This window comes from Clarias gariepinus, chromosome 18, assembly GCF_024256425.1.
Source record: "Clarias gariepinus isolate MV-2021 ecotype Netherlands chromosome 18, CGAR_prim_01v2, whole genome shotgun sequence".
NCBI lineage: Eukaryota > Metazoa > Chordata > Actinopteri > Siluriformes > Clariidae > Clarias > Clarias gariepinus.
Window position 1 is genome coordinate 6,385,726 of NC_071117.1, and position 17,306 is coordinate 6,403,031.

General features: G+C 36.6%; 1 protein-coding gene across 1 annotated transcript; it reads left to right on the forward strand.

The window, feature by feature from the left end:
• The first annotated feature begins 310 nt into the window (after positions 1-310).
• On the forward strand, positions 311-16,031 carry LOC128506867 (adhesion G protein-coupled receptor E3-like). Its single transcript, XM_053477475.1, has 16 exons — positions 311-348; positions 452-505; positions 4,383-4,670; positions 6,436-6,561; positions 6,714-6,739; positions 7,644-7,721; positions 7,821-8,007; positions 8,114-8,227; positions 8,766-8,953; positions 10,821-10,979; positions 11,528-11,746; positions 12,739-12,968; positions 13,073-13,133; positions 14,162-14,253; positions 14,340-14,502; positions 15,828-16,031. The coding sequence occupies exons 1-16, from the start codon at positions 330-332 to the stop codon at positions 15,933-15,935; spliced, it is 2,112 nt and encodes a 703-aa protein (XP_053333450.1). The 5' UTR covers positions 311-329; the 3' UTR covers positions 15,936-16,031.
• The last annotated feature ends 1,275 nt before the right edge of the window (positions 16,032-17,306 follow it).

Genomic DNA, 17,306 nt, shown 5'->3' on the forward strand with positions numbered 1-17,306 from the left:
AAGCCTACTTAACTTACTTGACTTGACTTTCTTCTGCCATTACCAAAGCCATACTAACCAAGCAAGATCCTGATTAATTGCATTACGACAAAATATTCCACATGATTTGAGGAAAATCTTTACATTGATGACTTTTCTATTTAAAATTTATCAAATAAAGTCAGGGATGATACAGAAAGGTGAGACAGAAGCCACATCTTTTTAGTGCTGCTACTCTCCTATTGGTCCTTGTCCTGATGATGTCACCACCACTGGTTAGTTGGACACACATGAGCTTGTCTGACATCGCAGTCTTTTGATACTCCAGGAGAGGACAGGAAGAAAAAAAGATGAACTCCCTTAGCCTGTGTGAGTGTCTGATACTTATTGCATTTTTATCACACTTATAAAATTATGCAACTTTGAATTGAATGTATTAATAAATCAGGATTTTGTTTCTATATTTTACCAGGGTTTGCTTTAATTCTTCTGACTGTAATCACAAACATCAGCACTTCTCAATATAGTAAGTTTATTACATATATGTTTATTTCTTTACCATACTTTCAGAGTATTAAGTTATTAATACAATAAAATTATTCCAAAATCCTTCAGGATACCCTATCATGTTACCTTACAATGTGGTCTATTATTATATCACCCATCAAACTTTTATGGTTTAATAATTTACACTGTAAAAAAAAAAAAAAGTAAAAAAAATAATGTCAAATGACTGGTAGCAACGGCTGTCAAACAAAAAACATAAAATTAAGATAAACTGGCAACCTTAATTATTTTACACAGAACAGAAAAATGAAATATGCAAAAACTGTATGAAACAATACACTACAGTATATATTTACTCATAAATGATATGTAGTTTATTCTCGAGCATTTCATAGTGTGGTAAAATTTACTAAATTCAATTTAATTTTATTTGTGTAGCGCTTTTATCAATTGTCATTGTCGCAAAGCAGCTTTACACAATCAAAAGAATTATTTAAGTTTGTATGGAATTTGAATGTGTATTAATCAAAATGGTCAGTTTGTCCCTGGTAAGCAAGCTGAGGGCGACAGTGGCAAGGAAAAACTCCCTGAGATGGTAATAGGAAGAAACCTTGAGAGGAACCAGACTCAACAGGGAACCCATCCTCATTTGGGTGAAACAGAGAGCAGGAAATGATCTGCATTTATACAGTGTGTAGGGTGGGAGGCAGTTCAGCTATAATAGTTGATGTTAATTGATGTTAATATGGAGTCCAGGTAGTTATTGAAGACTAAAGTCCTGAACTATCGAACTGTCAAGTCCCCAGAGAAACAGTTGCCAACACCAGTCGAGGCCGGAACCATCTTCTAGGTAGAGAGAATCATCCCCAGACACCAGACGCATCCCAAAGAGACACACAGGGCATCCATGTGACGAGATCTTCAACCAGAAGCGGGGCACCAGGATGGGTCAGACAGGTCCAGAGGGCAGAGGGAGTCTGGATCACTGGCAGCTCAGGAACGACATGTGTAGCTCGACAGAGAGAGAGAAAGAGTGAAAGGGGGAGACAGGAGGAGAGAGGAAAGGGAAAGAGGGGGGAAAGAGAAGAAGAGGAGAGATGGCAGTTAGGTATGGTCACAGTCACACAATGTATAATGTGAATGTATATTAACTGTAGAGTGCAAGCAGAGACTCCGGCAGGACTAACTATGACAGCATAACTAAAAGGGAGAGCCAAAAGGAAACACAAACATGAGGGCTTCCTGAGATGTAAAGCAAACAATCACCTCACCGTCAGCAAACCTGAGTGATCAATGAGAGTGAGAAAGACAGCATCTAAACATACCAGTTCACCATAATACTCTACGTCCATGAGTCCCCCAGATCTGCTCCTTTACCTATGGCAAATCTATTTATAAAAATGCTTGGCTAAATAAATAGGTTTTTAGCCTGGACTTAAACACTGAGACTGTGTCTGAGTCCCGAACACTATTTGGAAGACTATTCTATAATTTTGGGGCTTTGTAAGAAAAAGCTCCGCCCCCAGCTGTAGTTTTCATAATACGCGGTACTGACAAGCAGCCTGCATCCTTTGATCGAAGTAGGCGTGGCAGTTCGTAAGACACTAGCAGTCCACTTAGATACTGTGGCATGAGACCATTTAATGCTTTATATGTCAAGAGTAGTATTTTAAAATCAATGCGAAATTTCACAGGGAGCCAATGCAGTGAAGATTAGATAGGGGTGATGTGCTTATATCTTCTGGTTCTAGTGAGGACTCTCGCTGCTGCATTCTGGACTAGCTGAAGCTTATTTATGCATCTAGCTGAACAACCAGACAGTAAGGCATTACAATAGTCCAACCTAGAGGTCATAAAAGCATGAACTAGTTTTTCTGCATCGTTTAGCGACAATATATTTTTTATCTTGGCAATATTTCTGAGGTGAAAGAATGCTATCCTGGTAATATTATCTACATGTGCTTCAAATGAAAGGCTGGAATTTATAATCACACCGAGGTCTTTTACTGTTGCACTTAATGGAACAAATAGGCCATCTAAAGTTACGGAATTTACACAGAAACTGTTTACTGGCTGCAGACCACCTCTTTGTGTGCTAAACATTTGAAGGTCACCTGTTTCCGAATGGCTGGTTTATATCACATTACATCTGTGTCTGATCCCTTAGCAATACGCCAATCAGAAAGTGAGAAAATATGTTTGAGTATCAGTCTCCTAAATTCTCTTTACATTCTTTGAAGGCATGAAGCAGATACTGTAGCTTACATGTAAATGTGGGGTTTTTACTGCCTTACCTATGCCATTTCCTGTGGATAATCTTTTAAAAAGTCATGAAAAAATCCAAGAATTGCACCTAGGACTTGAACAATGTCAAAGTATTTTAAAACTAATATGAATTACCTTAAAATTACAAAGAAAAACATAAAAGTGTTTTTAGGATGGACATTAACCTTTAATGAGTCTCATAATTCATTTAATTACAATGTATTATTACCATTTTACATAAAGTTGTACTTAATTTACGAAAACAGAAAAAAACAGTAAAAATAATAATGTTTACTGTTAGAAAATGCGAAAACTTTCAGTATTGAAATACTGCTTAAAAAACAGACGACTTAATAATTAACAGATAATGTCTGTAATTTTGCATTTGAGATTTGTATTTGGTTTTAAAAAAAAGGAAAAATACTATAAAAAATTATTTTTTGTAAAATAAGAACTTTTTTTACAGTGTATTTGTTCTTTATGTACTTTATTCATGAAGATAAAGTCGGCATATTTGACATCACACAAATTAAATTGACTTGTAGAGCAAAGTTTAATGGCACGGTGGCAAAGTGGTTAGCAGTGCCACCTTCAACTCCTGGGTCCGGGTTCAATTCTTGCCTCGGGGTCTGTGTGCATGTCCCTCCCATGCTTGATGGCTTTCCTATGGGTACTCTGGTTTCCCACATCCAGATTAGGCTAATTGTGTGTACAAAGAATTGACACGCTTACCCCGCCTTATAACTTAAGTTTAGGCTCCAGGTCCCCTGCGACCCTATATGCAAGTATGCATAACCCTGTATGCAAAGTTTCACAGTAAACACAGAGCTCAAATTAAACTAAACAAATATTATAGAATCCATTGTATTGATTTGAATGTATGATTAAATAAAAATTTGCTTTTAATTTTATTACTAAGTTGAATATATATATATATTTATTTTTACCAGTAGTAGTAGTACAGTAGTAGTAGTAGTATTTTAAATAGAAGTTTAAACAGAGAAAATCATAGAAACCATAAAATCAATAGTATAAAATCAAAAAATGATTACATTCAAACACCTTCGAATAAAGCAATAACAAAAAAAACTAATATTTAACAAATTTGTCATTAATTCCTATGAACACATGTCCAATAAAGTGTTAACAAAACTCAAGATTATAATATTTGTAAAATAGCCTGTAGAACTGTGACACAGTATAATACAAGTATGATGCAAAATACAATAAAAAGTTCGGTTTTATAGCATTACAGTAAAATACTTCAATGAAAAACAAAATGAAATATTTAGACTATAGTGCTACAACAGTAAAACATTCTGTATCACAAACTTAAACATTGCTGTGTTATCCTTAAAATAACCTATGAAAAAATGAACAAGTTCAAAGAAGATTTCCAAAGTTCCAAAAAAGTTGGATTGGAAACTTTATTACATTTTTTTTTTTTTGTTAAAAAAAAAAACAGTCAACTTAATAATTTACAGATAATGATAAAGATTTTTATGTAGTTTTTTTAAAGTTTTTTTTTTTTTTTTGTAGAATTAGGACTTTTTTTTACAGTGTAATTACAAGCATGTGAAAATTTTAACTTAGTAATATTAACAAAACATATCTTTATGTTTTATCCTCAGCTTCTTGTTCCAGTTATAAAAACATTTCCGATCCGTGGCGGAATGTTGGCTTTTGCAAGAAATCTTTGAATAAGAGTGACGCTAACCTTGTGGAGGGATGGTATCGCTTCATCGGTGCAGGTGGAGACCAGGTTGTCTCTTCCTGTGCATTTACTAACACCAGTGGAAACGTCACCATTTACAACTTATTTACGTGTAATTCAAACATCAACTACACCTATTATACACCCTGCAGTGGAGGATTCACAGTCTACTACCTCCAGCCCATTAAGAGAACCTATGCTACACGTGAGAACTACTAAACTTTGACTTGACCTAACTACCTAATTTAATTATGCTTTAGAAGAAAAATAATGCAATTCTATTTTCTAATGATTTTGTTCTGCATAATTATCCTTATTTTATGGTTACAATTGATACAATCACTGTAATTTATGTAACATTGGTTATGAGCAGTGTAAGGATAAGACCAATCTCTATATCCATGTAACATATACATACATTTTTATAATGTAGAATTTTCTTTCTTTCTTACTTTTTTCATTCATTCTTGATTGATTGTTTGATTAATTGATTGCCATTTTAAAATCCCTGAAACACCTACTCTACTCAGACGTAGTTCTTATGGTGATTCAGCCAGCATTGGTTGTCTGCTTTGCCTGTGTAGGTTCTTCGACTCGGGTCGCACCATAGACCCACAGACTTTATTAGGGAAAATGGGAAGGAAAGGGGTTTAAACAAGGGAGGAAGGGCAGTGGCCAGCTGACATGTGTGCACTTGGCTGAAGGGTTATGGTGGTGGGCAGAGTGTCATATCTGTAGTGCACCCTGAGTCAAAGATCTTACAGTCTGTTCGAGTCTACTGCTATAAAACAACTTTAATAATAATAAAAATAATAATAATAATAATGATAATAATAATAATTATTATTATAATTGTTATTATTATTATTTAAATATTATTTTAATATGGTAAAGTAAGTGTTTTTAGTTGTGACTATTAGAACTGATGGCATTATATAAGTCAATCTTATTAACAAACAAAACTATAATATGAATAATATCCTTGAATATATATATATATATATATATATATATATATATATATATATATATATACAGTATATATATATATATATATATATATATATATATATATATTTTTTTTTTTTTATTCTTTTGGTTTCTTTAAATTTTACATTTGCATTTTACATTGGTTTGCATATTGTAGCTTTACAATACAAGAAATCTGTATTTCACTGTTAAAAAAAACAGTCCTTCCTCCTCTTGATTGGAAAAAAGATCTGGAGACTGACTAGCAGCTAAATAATTGATAGTATTAAATCAATTATTAAGTACTTTTAAAAAATAGAATAAAGTATTGCTCTTTCATAACTGTTCATAATTATGTCATTACAATATTAAACCTTAAGCCAGCGGTAATTGTAAATACAGTTTTTACCATCGGACAGCAACAATAATCTATTATAATTAAATAAATGGTTGCAGTGCAGGAAGTCTGTAAACATATTATTTAAAAAATGATTGTATATTAAGGCGGTACGGTGGTGTAGTGGTTAGCACTGTTGCATTGCACCTCCAGAGTCTGGGTTCGATTTCCGGCCAGGCTGTGTGTGCATAGAGTTCTCCCTGTGTGTGCATGTTCTCCCCGTGCTTGGTGGGTTTCCTCCGGGTACTCTGGTTTCCTCCCACATTCCAAAGACATGTAGGTTAAGTTAATTGACATTCCCAAAATTGCCCGTAGTGTGTGAATACATGTGTGTGTTTATGTGCCCTGCGAAGGATTGGCACCCTGTCCAGCGTGTACCCCCAAGCCTCCTGGAATCGGTTCCAGACCCCCCGTGACCCTGAATACAGGATAAAGCGGTATAGACGATGATGAGTGATGATTGTACAGTATATTAATTTGTATGAGTTGTACTGTAGGTAAAGTAAGTGAATAAAAATGTTCACAAATGTTCAGGTGTCCTATGAAGGTGACATGACTTTTCATCACTGTTTGTTTAATTTACCCATTATCCTCCTGTCCACAGGGCATTCACAATGCAGCAATTCTTCTTGTGGAATAGGCGCTCAGTGTGGTACTGTTTATGGCAGCTGTGTGTGTGAGCCTGGCTTAGACGTCCCTGACAACTTTACAAGCAATAACACATGCTCAGGTATAATAAGGGCCATGCTCATTAAAGTTATTTAATGCATATAATATATTAAATAGGATTGGATTCCTTTCTTTCTTTACTTATTTCTGTCCTTCTGTTTTTCTTTCTTCCTTTCTTTCTTCCTTCCTTTCTTCCTTTCTTCCTTTTCCCAGTTCTCACAGTGGAACCGTCTTGCCAGGTAAGACTGAACGAAACTGTTTAGCCTTTGTAATATTATTTGTAGGATGAATAATAATGTTTTGTTCCTTTGCATTTTAATCTCTACAGTGTTAAATTATGATGTTAGTTTACAAACTATGGTTTAATTGTCATGGCAACCCCCCCCCCCCCGCCCGCCCCCATGTTTCTTAATGATACAGCAGTTAAACAGAATGTTCTGTAGTCCATTGAAATTTATTAGAAATTGAAAATGCAAATGTGTATATTCACTCACACTTTACATAAAACTGAATGCTATGAGCTATGTGACCTTGTATAAATTATATAGTAAGATCTTTGACTTGGGGCACACCACAGCACAGCACAGCTGTCACCCTGCTCTTCTTGGGTGCATCCGCATACAGGAGTCTAATGCCATCGCAGCCAACGCTGGCTGTCGCACCTCTGGTTACCACTGGCAATTCTGGCTGGGGAAAGCAGCCTTTTTCTCTTGAGCAGCTGGATCGTGAAGGCTGGCTCTCTGTAAAATGTGAAAGTGCCACAGCAGCTCATGCAGTCCTTAGTGGCTGCCTCCTGTGTGACAATCAAGTGGCGGTGCTCAGTCCACCCACCTTTGAAGTTCCTGGGACGCATAGCATCCACCCGCTTTCATTCCATTCTCTTGAATAAACATCCAGGAAGTCTGAGATCCATTAACAATGATCATCCACCAGCGATGCCCGATCTAGTGGGCCCGCCCCTTCAGACACCTGCAAAAGGGGAGGCTGCATACGAAGTAAGCCTTTGGAGTGAGCGAGGGATGGAAAAAAAATTGGGTGCATGTCCGAAACTGATCCATCTGTGAAATAGAAAAGAAAAAGAAATTGGCTTAGGGTTTTTTTTTGGTCATTTTAATTCTGTTGTTGTTGTTATTGTTGTTGTAGAGAACAGACTGTGCAATTAAATTTCTGAACGAAATTGACGATCTTCTAAATAAAACAGAGGGCCCACTGCCACAAACAGTAAGATGTATTTGTGATGCAATTACCTGATTACTGAGTTTACAGATGATCATTGCACATGGATGTGTAATCACTAGGTCTCTCTCTTGCTCTCAATAGACTGTGGAGACTTATTTGAAGTCAGTAATGAATATTACAACTACCATTGTTGTGCAAAATTCTACTAACGACAGCAAACTAATCGAGTATGGAAATAAAGTACTGGATGTCACTGAAAAACTGCTGGCTGCAGTAGTGACACCAACTCCCACCCAGAACCAAACAACAATTTCCCTCAGCAGTATGGGTATGGAACTTGTTTTAAAATGTATAGCAATCCCATCTTACAATACCAGAATAAAATGACATAATCAAAAATTACAGTTAAAAATCCAATATTTGAATATTTTCAGAGGCTGAAATATTTACAGTTGGGGACGGGACTACCCTGAGTGAAATCCCCCGCCTCAATGCAAGCAACGCCTCCCTGAATATTGATCTCATTGGGATTTCCAAGAAAAACAATGGTACAGTAGTAATCTTTTCATGTTCAATCTTGCATCTGATGAATTTTAGTATATTTAAACTAATTGGTGAGCTTGTTTTGGTAGATTGATCTGATCACCCACATAAGCATTCTAAAAGATTGTAAAGTTTTTCTGTCATAATCATTTTCTTTATGATCATTTGTGGATGCTTTCTAAAGATTAGATTTTGTAGGTGGGGCTAATGCAAATGAGCTCGGCAGCTGGTAATTTACACCGAAAATGATGAATAAAAAATTATGACGATATTAAATGCTACAATAAGTAGCATTAGTTTTTAAACATGTTGAATGTGGCATGCAAAAATTATCATTCTCATATAGAAAAAAATGTGTTATAAATTTAAAATTTTGTCTAAGATCTTGCATTGCTAATGTTTAATATTATTTGTATTTGATAATCTATCTATCTATCTATCTATCTATCTATCTATCTATCTATCTAATAAGTACATATTTATTAAAAAAAAATGAACAGTGCAATTGTTTGTTTGTTTGCCTTTGTTTTGCTTTATTTTCAGGATCTGCTTCTGTGGTGTTTGTGAGCTATAATGACATGGGCAGCATCCTGAAGCCTAGTTTCTTTAACCCAAACACCAATGCAGTTAAAACCATGATGTCCAATGTGGTGTCAGTGACACTTCCTAAAGTCACAAACACACAACTCACCAAACCTGTCAACCTTACCTTCAAATACATCAATGCAAGTGTACGTGCATGTTATTCACAAGTTCTGATGCATGTCTTTTGTTACACAGTGTCACTGACGACTCCAGATGTGCGTTGATTTTTTTGTCTCTTGTTTTATTTTCAACATCAAAGTACAACGGTTGTTACAGTTTCTTGCATAAATCCACTGTAGTCATGACAAGTCGTTTGTTGTGTTCTGTAGCTTTAGTTAGATTACCGTTACAACAACTTATTTTACTGTACCTTTTAGCTTACTGTCTCACCTGGCTCACGATATCACGTTATCACGGTCAAAAGCTTGTGTACTCCAAACCTTTTTTGTATCCTTCCGTGTCTTAACAGCAACTGAACAACTAACATGCGTGATAGACATACAGCCACTTCACTGTGGGATGATGTCACAGAACAACTTATGAAATGATGTCACAATACAACTTACGAGTATAATACTAAATGCTTAAACTAACATACTTAATGCTTAACTAATAAATTGAAATGAAATAAACACAACAACAAATTACAAGAATGAAATATGGCCCTTACAGCAAGTTACTTTTATGTTTTTATTTGGTAACTGTAACAACGCGGGTGTCACGAGGGGCAAAACCGGGCATAAATACTCTGCACTGTGCAGAGCGGGCAGATCCGCAGGCTGCTAACTCGCGGGGTTCTGAACAGGCAGAGGTGAGGACACATAGACACGCAGTTGCCAGGCAACGCTACAGCAAGCCAATCAGCATAAACAGGGTCCTGATACCTCGGCACTTTTTGCGATCAATAAGGTAGCACCGGTAAGGGCCAAGACAGAGGCAAAGAAAAGAAAAGAAAACAAAGAAAGACGGATAAACAGACAGACAGACAGAAACAAAGCCTCTGCCTCCCTCATATATATATTATCATATAAATCCTTAGTAAAGGCCAAAGAAGATCTTAAGTTTTATTTTTCATCTCAAAAGCCCCGTCCTCGCATAGATGGCGAATAGTAGATGGCTTTGGTTATTTTTGTGTTTTCAGTTTTTTTTTTTTTTCCTTTGTAGTTTCTAATTAATAATCCCACTTCATCTCCGAACAATAGGGTCTTCCCTTTGCATGTCATAAGCACACTTGCAACCTATTATTCCATCGACTCCCTCAGAAGCCCTGCATTAGGGCTCTTATAAATATCAGTATATCTCGTGGTGCGGCTCTCCAACCAAGTAACAACCACATCCCATACCACGTAACATGACCATGAACTGCTAACTAACATTAAGCGTTCCACTGTTTTACAGTGTTGGGTGTGTAGTAAGTAGTATGCACTCTTTATATGCCAGAAATTGTCAGCTGGCAATCACATTTCATATAAATAGATCCTGTAGCTTCTGTAGCTTCAGCTTTGGCACAGAGCTGATAACTGTATGGAAAAGTCATGGATCATGTGGACCAAATGTTTTGTCAAAGTCTGAATTGTGTTCCAAATCAAGGCAAACAGAACAATTTAGGGAAGCGAAAGAATTTAGAGAGAGTAAAAAACTGAATAATGAAGAAAAAAAAAACGGAGACAGGTATATTATTAGTTACATAAATCATGGAAGCAGAACATAACTTTATCACAAACTGGATTAACTTAATAATAATTTTGTTTATCCATTTAAAATCCTATTGTTATCACTATGTCTTTCGTGGTGTAATGAATGGTAGTATATCCAGTACTAAAATACTGTACATGTAAAAATTTGAATATAAAAAAATATATAATATAATATAATGTAAAAAAATAAATCACTAAACAAAAACAAAGAAATTTGAAATATTTATTTCATCGCATTAATTGCTTAATACATATTTGATAAACTATTGACCATTAATGTGTTCTAACTTAAAACTGTAACTTCTTTGTTGTCCAGACATTCAACCCTAAAGGGAATTTCTTCTGTGTGTACTGGAATGCAACTGAATGGGTTAAAGATGGGTGTAAAATCAGTGAGAAGAACAGTAGATACACGATATGCTCTTGTGTTCACCTGTCCACCTTCGCTCTCATCATGATGCCCAACCCAGATGCAGTAAGAAACAAACCTCTGTTCTAACAGAACGAAAGTTACTAGCTTTTTCTAAAAAAGATACTCTAAATAAACCCATATACTTAATGGGAGTTAAGGGCTGTGGGAGCACAGGCTCTGAGGTCAGTGCAGAATGGGATTGTTTTTCCATTGGCTTAAATTCCATGTTACTATTTCAGGATGTGTTGAAGAAAGAAGTTGAACATCATGTTTTTCTGTATTTAGATTATGTACTATTGTACTGTACATATCCACTTCCAAAGCTTGCACATCAGCAATTATTTTGATTCTTAACAATTTTGGCGTTTTTCCTGGATACAAATAATAATTTCGAAAAAGGGGGCAAGTTATCCAAGAAGTAAGCAAGAAAATAACACAGATGTACCAGAGGATTAAATGTCAAATGAATGAATAAATCAATAAAATAATGTTGTTTGAACTGGTTCATAAATAATTACATAAGAAACAGGCGCTTTTAAAATCCAGTGCTTCAAGAGTTGCTAAGTTCTTTTGTCAGGTGTATTATAAAATAACAAGTATTTGATTTGCAGGATGAGAGTGAGGATGATGCCACAGATCTCTTTAACACAGTGGCGGTCTCTGTGGGGTTAGTGTTCCTCACCTTGACTGTACTGACTCTTGCTGTTTGCCAGCGAGGACCAAAAATCACCAATGCAGCTTTGCTCAATCTGTGTATCAGCTTGTTTTTTGCTCACCTGACATTACTGCTCACACAGAAGTTCTTGCAGAGCATAAAAGAGCATACTCAGGTAAGTTTAGCTACTAATATACAATTATCTGATGGTAGAGAACATCGCTTTTTCTACATGTGAGTTTGTCTTCAACTCTTTGCTACAATTATCATTTGTCAGGAATAATAATAATAATAATAATAATAATAATAATAGTAATAATAATGATAACAATGAATTTACTATAGTATATTATACCAAGTCTTTACCCACTCACTGATTTTCCTGATTGACAAGGTCTTCTAGGCACTATCCTGCCATTATCTTTCTATTTTTGTGTTGCCTTGCTGCAAAACGTGGGTGACACATATGGATCACTATCAGTTATCTCACCTTGGCAATGTCATCGTCGTCATCCATTGTCCATCTTTGTCATACGTTTCCTCTATCCGCAGCTCCTACTAAACCATTTACTGTACTAAAATTTGACCTTTACAGAACTGTTGTTAGGACGCATAGACGTGTACCAGTTATTTAATTTTCAGAAGTAGTCAATTTAGTGGGCATTCATTTCCCTTGTTGGGCATTTCTGTTTCAATGTATATACCTGTCTCAGGTGAGAAAGCGTAGCACTTCTTAACAACTCATAACGAATTGTGAAGAGTCTTAGATACTTTGTAACAGTTGGTTGATGAATCCTGACAGTTTTTAGACAGTTCTTGGCAGTTTAAAATTAATTTGTCACAGTTCATAGCATAGCACCAATATTACAGCAATTATTTCTAAGCCAGTAAATTAATCATTGAAAGTGTTTGTTTGTTAGTTTGATTAAACAATTCACATTTCCTTAAAAATAGAAGAAAATACTGTTTATCTTTCTATAAATTGGCTTGGATGACAGTCTGTCTTGCAAAAATATAAATATGCAAACCTGACACATTAAAGACATCTCTCTCTCTCTCTCTCTCTCTCTCATTCTCTCTCTCTCGTTCTCTCTCTCTCGTTCTCTCTCTCTCTCTCTCTCTTGTTTTCTCTCTCTCTCTCTCTCTCTCTCTCGTTCTCTCTTTCAGGTTTGTTTCATGCTGGCTGGAGTCATACATTTCCTCTTTCTTTCTGCGTTTGTGTGGATGTTCATTGAAGCGGTGTTGCTCTACATCTTTGTCAAGAACCTATCGAGGATCAGCTCAAGGGAGAGTCAGATGCTTAGCTGGAAGTATATGATCGTGATTGGATACATCATCCCCCTGGCAATAGTGGGCATAACATCTGGACTGAATCCTAAAGGCTATTATTCGGAAAAGTAAGAGTCTGGTTCAAACTTTAGCTTTCATTCATTGTAACACAATAAGCTTATGATCTTCTGACACTAAAGCTTTAAAAAGCCTTTGGTTTACCTTTGTGCAGGTGCTGGCTTAAAAAAGAATTTGTCTGGAGCTTTCTGGGTCCTGTGGTGTGCATTATTGGTGTAAGTTCTAGATAAAGATGCATCAAGAAGTCAGGGTTTTAAGATGGATGTATTTATAATGTCTATTGTTTATCTTTTTTATTATTATTGCAACAATGATCTACTAATTACTATCAGTAAAAGAGAGACCAAGAATATTTATTTTATACTTAAGTTTTGGATTCTGATTGGATAAGTATTGATAGGTATGTTTAACTCATTTCAATGAGTTATCATATCTCAAGTAGCAGCATACTCAAAAAGATTTGAAAAGAAGAGACAGGGCTTATAGATAGGTTGGACGCAATCACTGGAGCTCAGCATTGATTTAACTGAAGACAGGAAAACAAGAAAGTGTCAAATAAAAAAAAACCCAAACCTAGGAAAACATGCACCAATCAGCTACTATGCTAACACTATTACCCACACTATTACCAGTAAGGTAAACATCATTGATTATCATTTATATACCAGTAAACTGTTAACAGGATCTTGGGCACCCAAGGCTCACCCATGCCTGCCAGGACCAAAGACCAGCCTGCCCTGTTGGGTCCCACAAAGAAGCCAGTGCAGCACAAATCTCTAAATAAAATTTAATGCTGGCCACAAAAGAAAGGCACCAGAACACCCAGTGTACCAAAGCCCACAAGGCTCAGCAGGTTAAGAGCCCAAAGCGAGTGCACCAGCCTCTAAACTCCCCAGATCCTATCATCCGAGCACTCACGGGATGCCCGAGACAAACAAGTCTAAGACATGGTTACACAGAGAGCATTGAACATACAAGAGAAACACAAAGCTACTGGATGTTAAGCAGTACTGTATGTGTCGAAAACCATAGCATGTCCTGCTATTGGACACAGTTAAACAGTTAGTGGGCATTATTCCTCTTCATGGTGAAAGTATCATCGCCGCATTTCAGTTTGTACTTTGTTACTATGCAGTATATTTATTATATATTTGTCGATCATGTTGCAAATATTACATGTTTAATTTAATTCTTGTTTGGATATATGGTTATGATGATTTCTTCATTTCCATTACACCTACAGATCAACTTGCTTCTCTCTTGTGTGATCTTCATAAATCTAAAATGGGCTTTGGCAAGACTGGATAAAAGCGTTTCACAACTAAAACACACCCAGTAACACACATCAAGTTATTCCTCTAACATGATATTTACATATTTATAGAGTACTTACTTTTTGACTTGTCTCTTTCTCTATGTAGGACCCTTGTGTTTAAAACCCTGCTCCAGTTTGTCATTCTTGGCTGTCCCTGGGTTCTGGGTTTCTTTGCTGAGGGCAACTTCATTTTAAAGAATGTGTTCCTGTTTTTAAATTCGCAGCAGGGAACCTTCATCTTTATCGTTCATTGTGTCCTCAACCAAGAGGTGAGAAGTCACCAGTTATCATATATCAAACATTTTTAAGCATACAACGGGGTTAACAACTAAAGTTTGAAGTTTTATGATATGATAGAGGGTGGTGAGGGAATGACTGTTTATCATGAAGGACAGGATCATGTGCACCCAAGGCTCACCCATATCCATGGGAACCAAATCCCAACTCATCTGTTCTAATCCCACAGAAGAGCCAATGCAGCAAATTGAATTTGAATTTAAAAGAAAGTGAATGCTGGCCAGAATAGAAGGGCACCATAACATAGAGTGGACCACAGCCCGCATCACAAAGGGCCCAAGGCCACAGACCCAGCACCAAACAACCCAGATCCCAGTTTGACCAAGTACCCATTGTATGCTCTGAACAAATAAGTCTAATCTATGGAGGCCCCACTGTCTGAGCTTCTCGGCAGCTCAAGGGTTCGTGTAGAGTACTAGTGGAGATGATGTTGGGAGTTTCCAGTTAGAGAAACTCAAGGCAAGAGATATTGTTTCAGCTGAAAGGTTTATTGGGATTATTTCTGCATGCATGAGGCCTACGGCAATAGTTGGTTGGTTGGGTAGGTGCTGTGGGTGTATGCGTGTATGTATGTGGTCTACAATAAACAGAGGCAGAATACAATAACGCATTATATTTTTTTAAAGCAAAACAATATCAAGACATTAGGCATCGTGCAAACAGGATCATCAGTCAAGTTGTGAAACCATAAAATAAGACTAAGGTTATGTACTATAGCTTTTTTTTTTTTAGCTTAGATAGTATTGGTAAAATGTGTTGCATTAAGTACCTAACACGAAAATACAACAGAAGACTTAAACTGCTAAAATTATGACCTACAGTATCTTTTACTAACTACCTATAGAACCTAGGTTCTACCAGCAACATTTAACATGATATAAAACTGGTTAGCAAACAATGCTATCATCATTAATGTTATAAGTACAGTCAACAAAAGATTGGTAAGCTAAATACAAAATATCTTCCTGTAAACATTTTAACTGTTTAAACATTTTAAACGAACAAACATGCGTCTATCCACAAACCTGGCCGCTAGAAGTTGTCTTCGGGCCTGCCTGGACTTTTCTGGATGTGCAAACTTCATACATTAGAATATCACTTGGGGGTGCTGTTGGTCTTTCGTACACCCACCTTGCAACCAACAGCATCCAAATATCAGGTGCTAATGTCCTGGTGCCAGACAGCAACCCTAGGTGGTTATAATGTTATGGGTGCAAAATTTAGGGAATGAGTTTGCATGATAGTGTATGTTTAAATAACAAAATGCACTTTTTGTATTATTTTGTTTTGATTTTAGGTCAGGCGGCAGTACAAGCAGTGGTGGTTTGCCCTTCGCCACAACTCCAAGTATAAGACCATGGAAGAGGACGTCGTTGTTAAAACCTCACATTTGCATTTAAACTAATACAAAACAATGTTAATGCCTAATGTGGAATCAGTTTATCACAATGTGTAAAACATGTAATATTGGAGTACAAAAAAAGAAATATTTAAATATCTGTAGTAAAAAAAATATATATTAAACTGTGATATTAATAGTAGGCTGTTTGTTTAAAGATCTTTTACTTTTTTTTTAAATGATGACAAAATGTTGTGATAATATATATATATATATATATATATATATATATATATATATATATATATATATATACTGTTGACCTACAGGGTGCCGGTGGAAATTGGGCTACTGTTGGTCAAAAAAGGAGAGGAGGAAGGCATGTTCGAAAGCAGAGAGAGAAAAGGAAAGTCAAGAGTTTAGGAGTGATAGTAGGGACTTTGAATGTTGGGACTATGACAGGAAAGGCAAGAGAGTTGGTTAATATGATGCATGATGCAAAGAAGGAAGGTGGATATACTGTGTGTCCAGAAGACCAGGTGAAAAGGTAGCAAGGCTAGAAGAAAGAAATGGACTAGGAGTTATCCTGAACTAGGATAGAGAAAGAAATGGACTAGGAGTTATCCTGAAAGAGGAGTTTGTTAGGAATGTTCTAGAGGTGAAAAGAGTATCAGACAGGTTGATGAGTATAAAGCTGGATATTGTAGGGGTGATGTTAAATGTTGTTAGTGGCTATGCCCCACAGGTAGCATGTGAGTTAGAAGAGAAGGAGAAATTCTGGAGTGAGTTAGATGAAGTGATGCAGAGCATCCCCAGAGATGAGAGAGTGGTGATTGGTGCAGACTTCAATGAACATGTTGAGGAAGGGAACAGAGGTGATAAAAATGAGATGGGCAGGTTTGGTCTTCAGGACAGGAATGTAGAAGGACAGATGGGGACTTTACAAAGAGGATGGAAATGGCAGTAGTAAATACTTTCTTCCAGAAGAGGCAGAAACATAGGGTGACATATAAGAGTGGACGCAGAAGCACTTAGGTAGACTACATCTTGTGTCGACATTGTAATCTGAAAGAGATTAGTGACTGCAAAGTGTTGGTAAGGGAGAGGGTAGCCAGAGAACACAGAATGGTGGTGTGTAAAATAACACTGGTGGTGAGGAAGGTGAAGAGGACAAAGGCAGAGCAGAGGACAAGTGGTGGAAGCTGAGAAAGGAAGAATGTTGTGTATTCCTCAGGGAGGAGTTGAGACAGGCTATGGGTGGTCAGGAGGTGCTTGCAGTTGACTGGACAACTACAGCCAATGTGATCAGGGAGACAGGTAGGAGGGTACTTGGTGTATCATCAGGTAGGTCAAAAGTGGACAAGGAGACTTGGTGGTGGAATGATGTCCAAGCATGTATACAGAGAAAGAGGCTAGCTAAGAAGAAAGTGGGACTCT

Excerpts from the sequence above, each read along its gene's own strand:
- LOC128506867 (XM_053477475.1), top strand. Across the intron at positions 6,562-6,713 it reads AAGCAATAACACATGCTCAG|TTCTCACAGTGGAACCGTCT; the intron begins GTATAATAAGGG and ends TCCTTTTCCCAG. Across the intron at positions 7,722-7,820 it reads AGGGCCCACTGCCACAAACA|ACTGTGGAGACTTATTTGAA; the intron begins GTAAGATGTATT and ends TGCTCTCAATAG.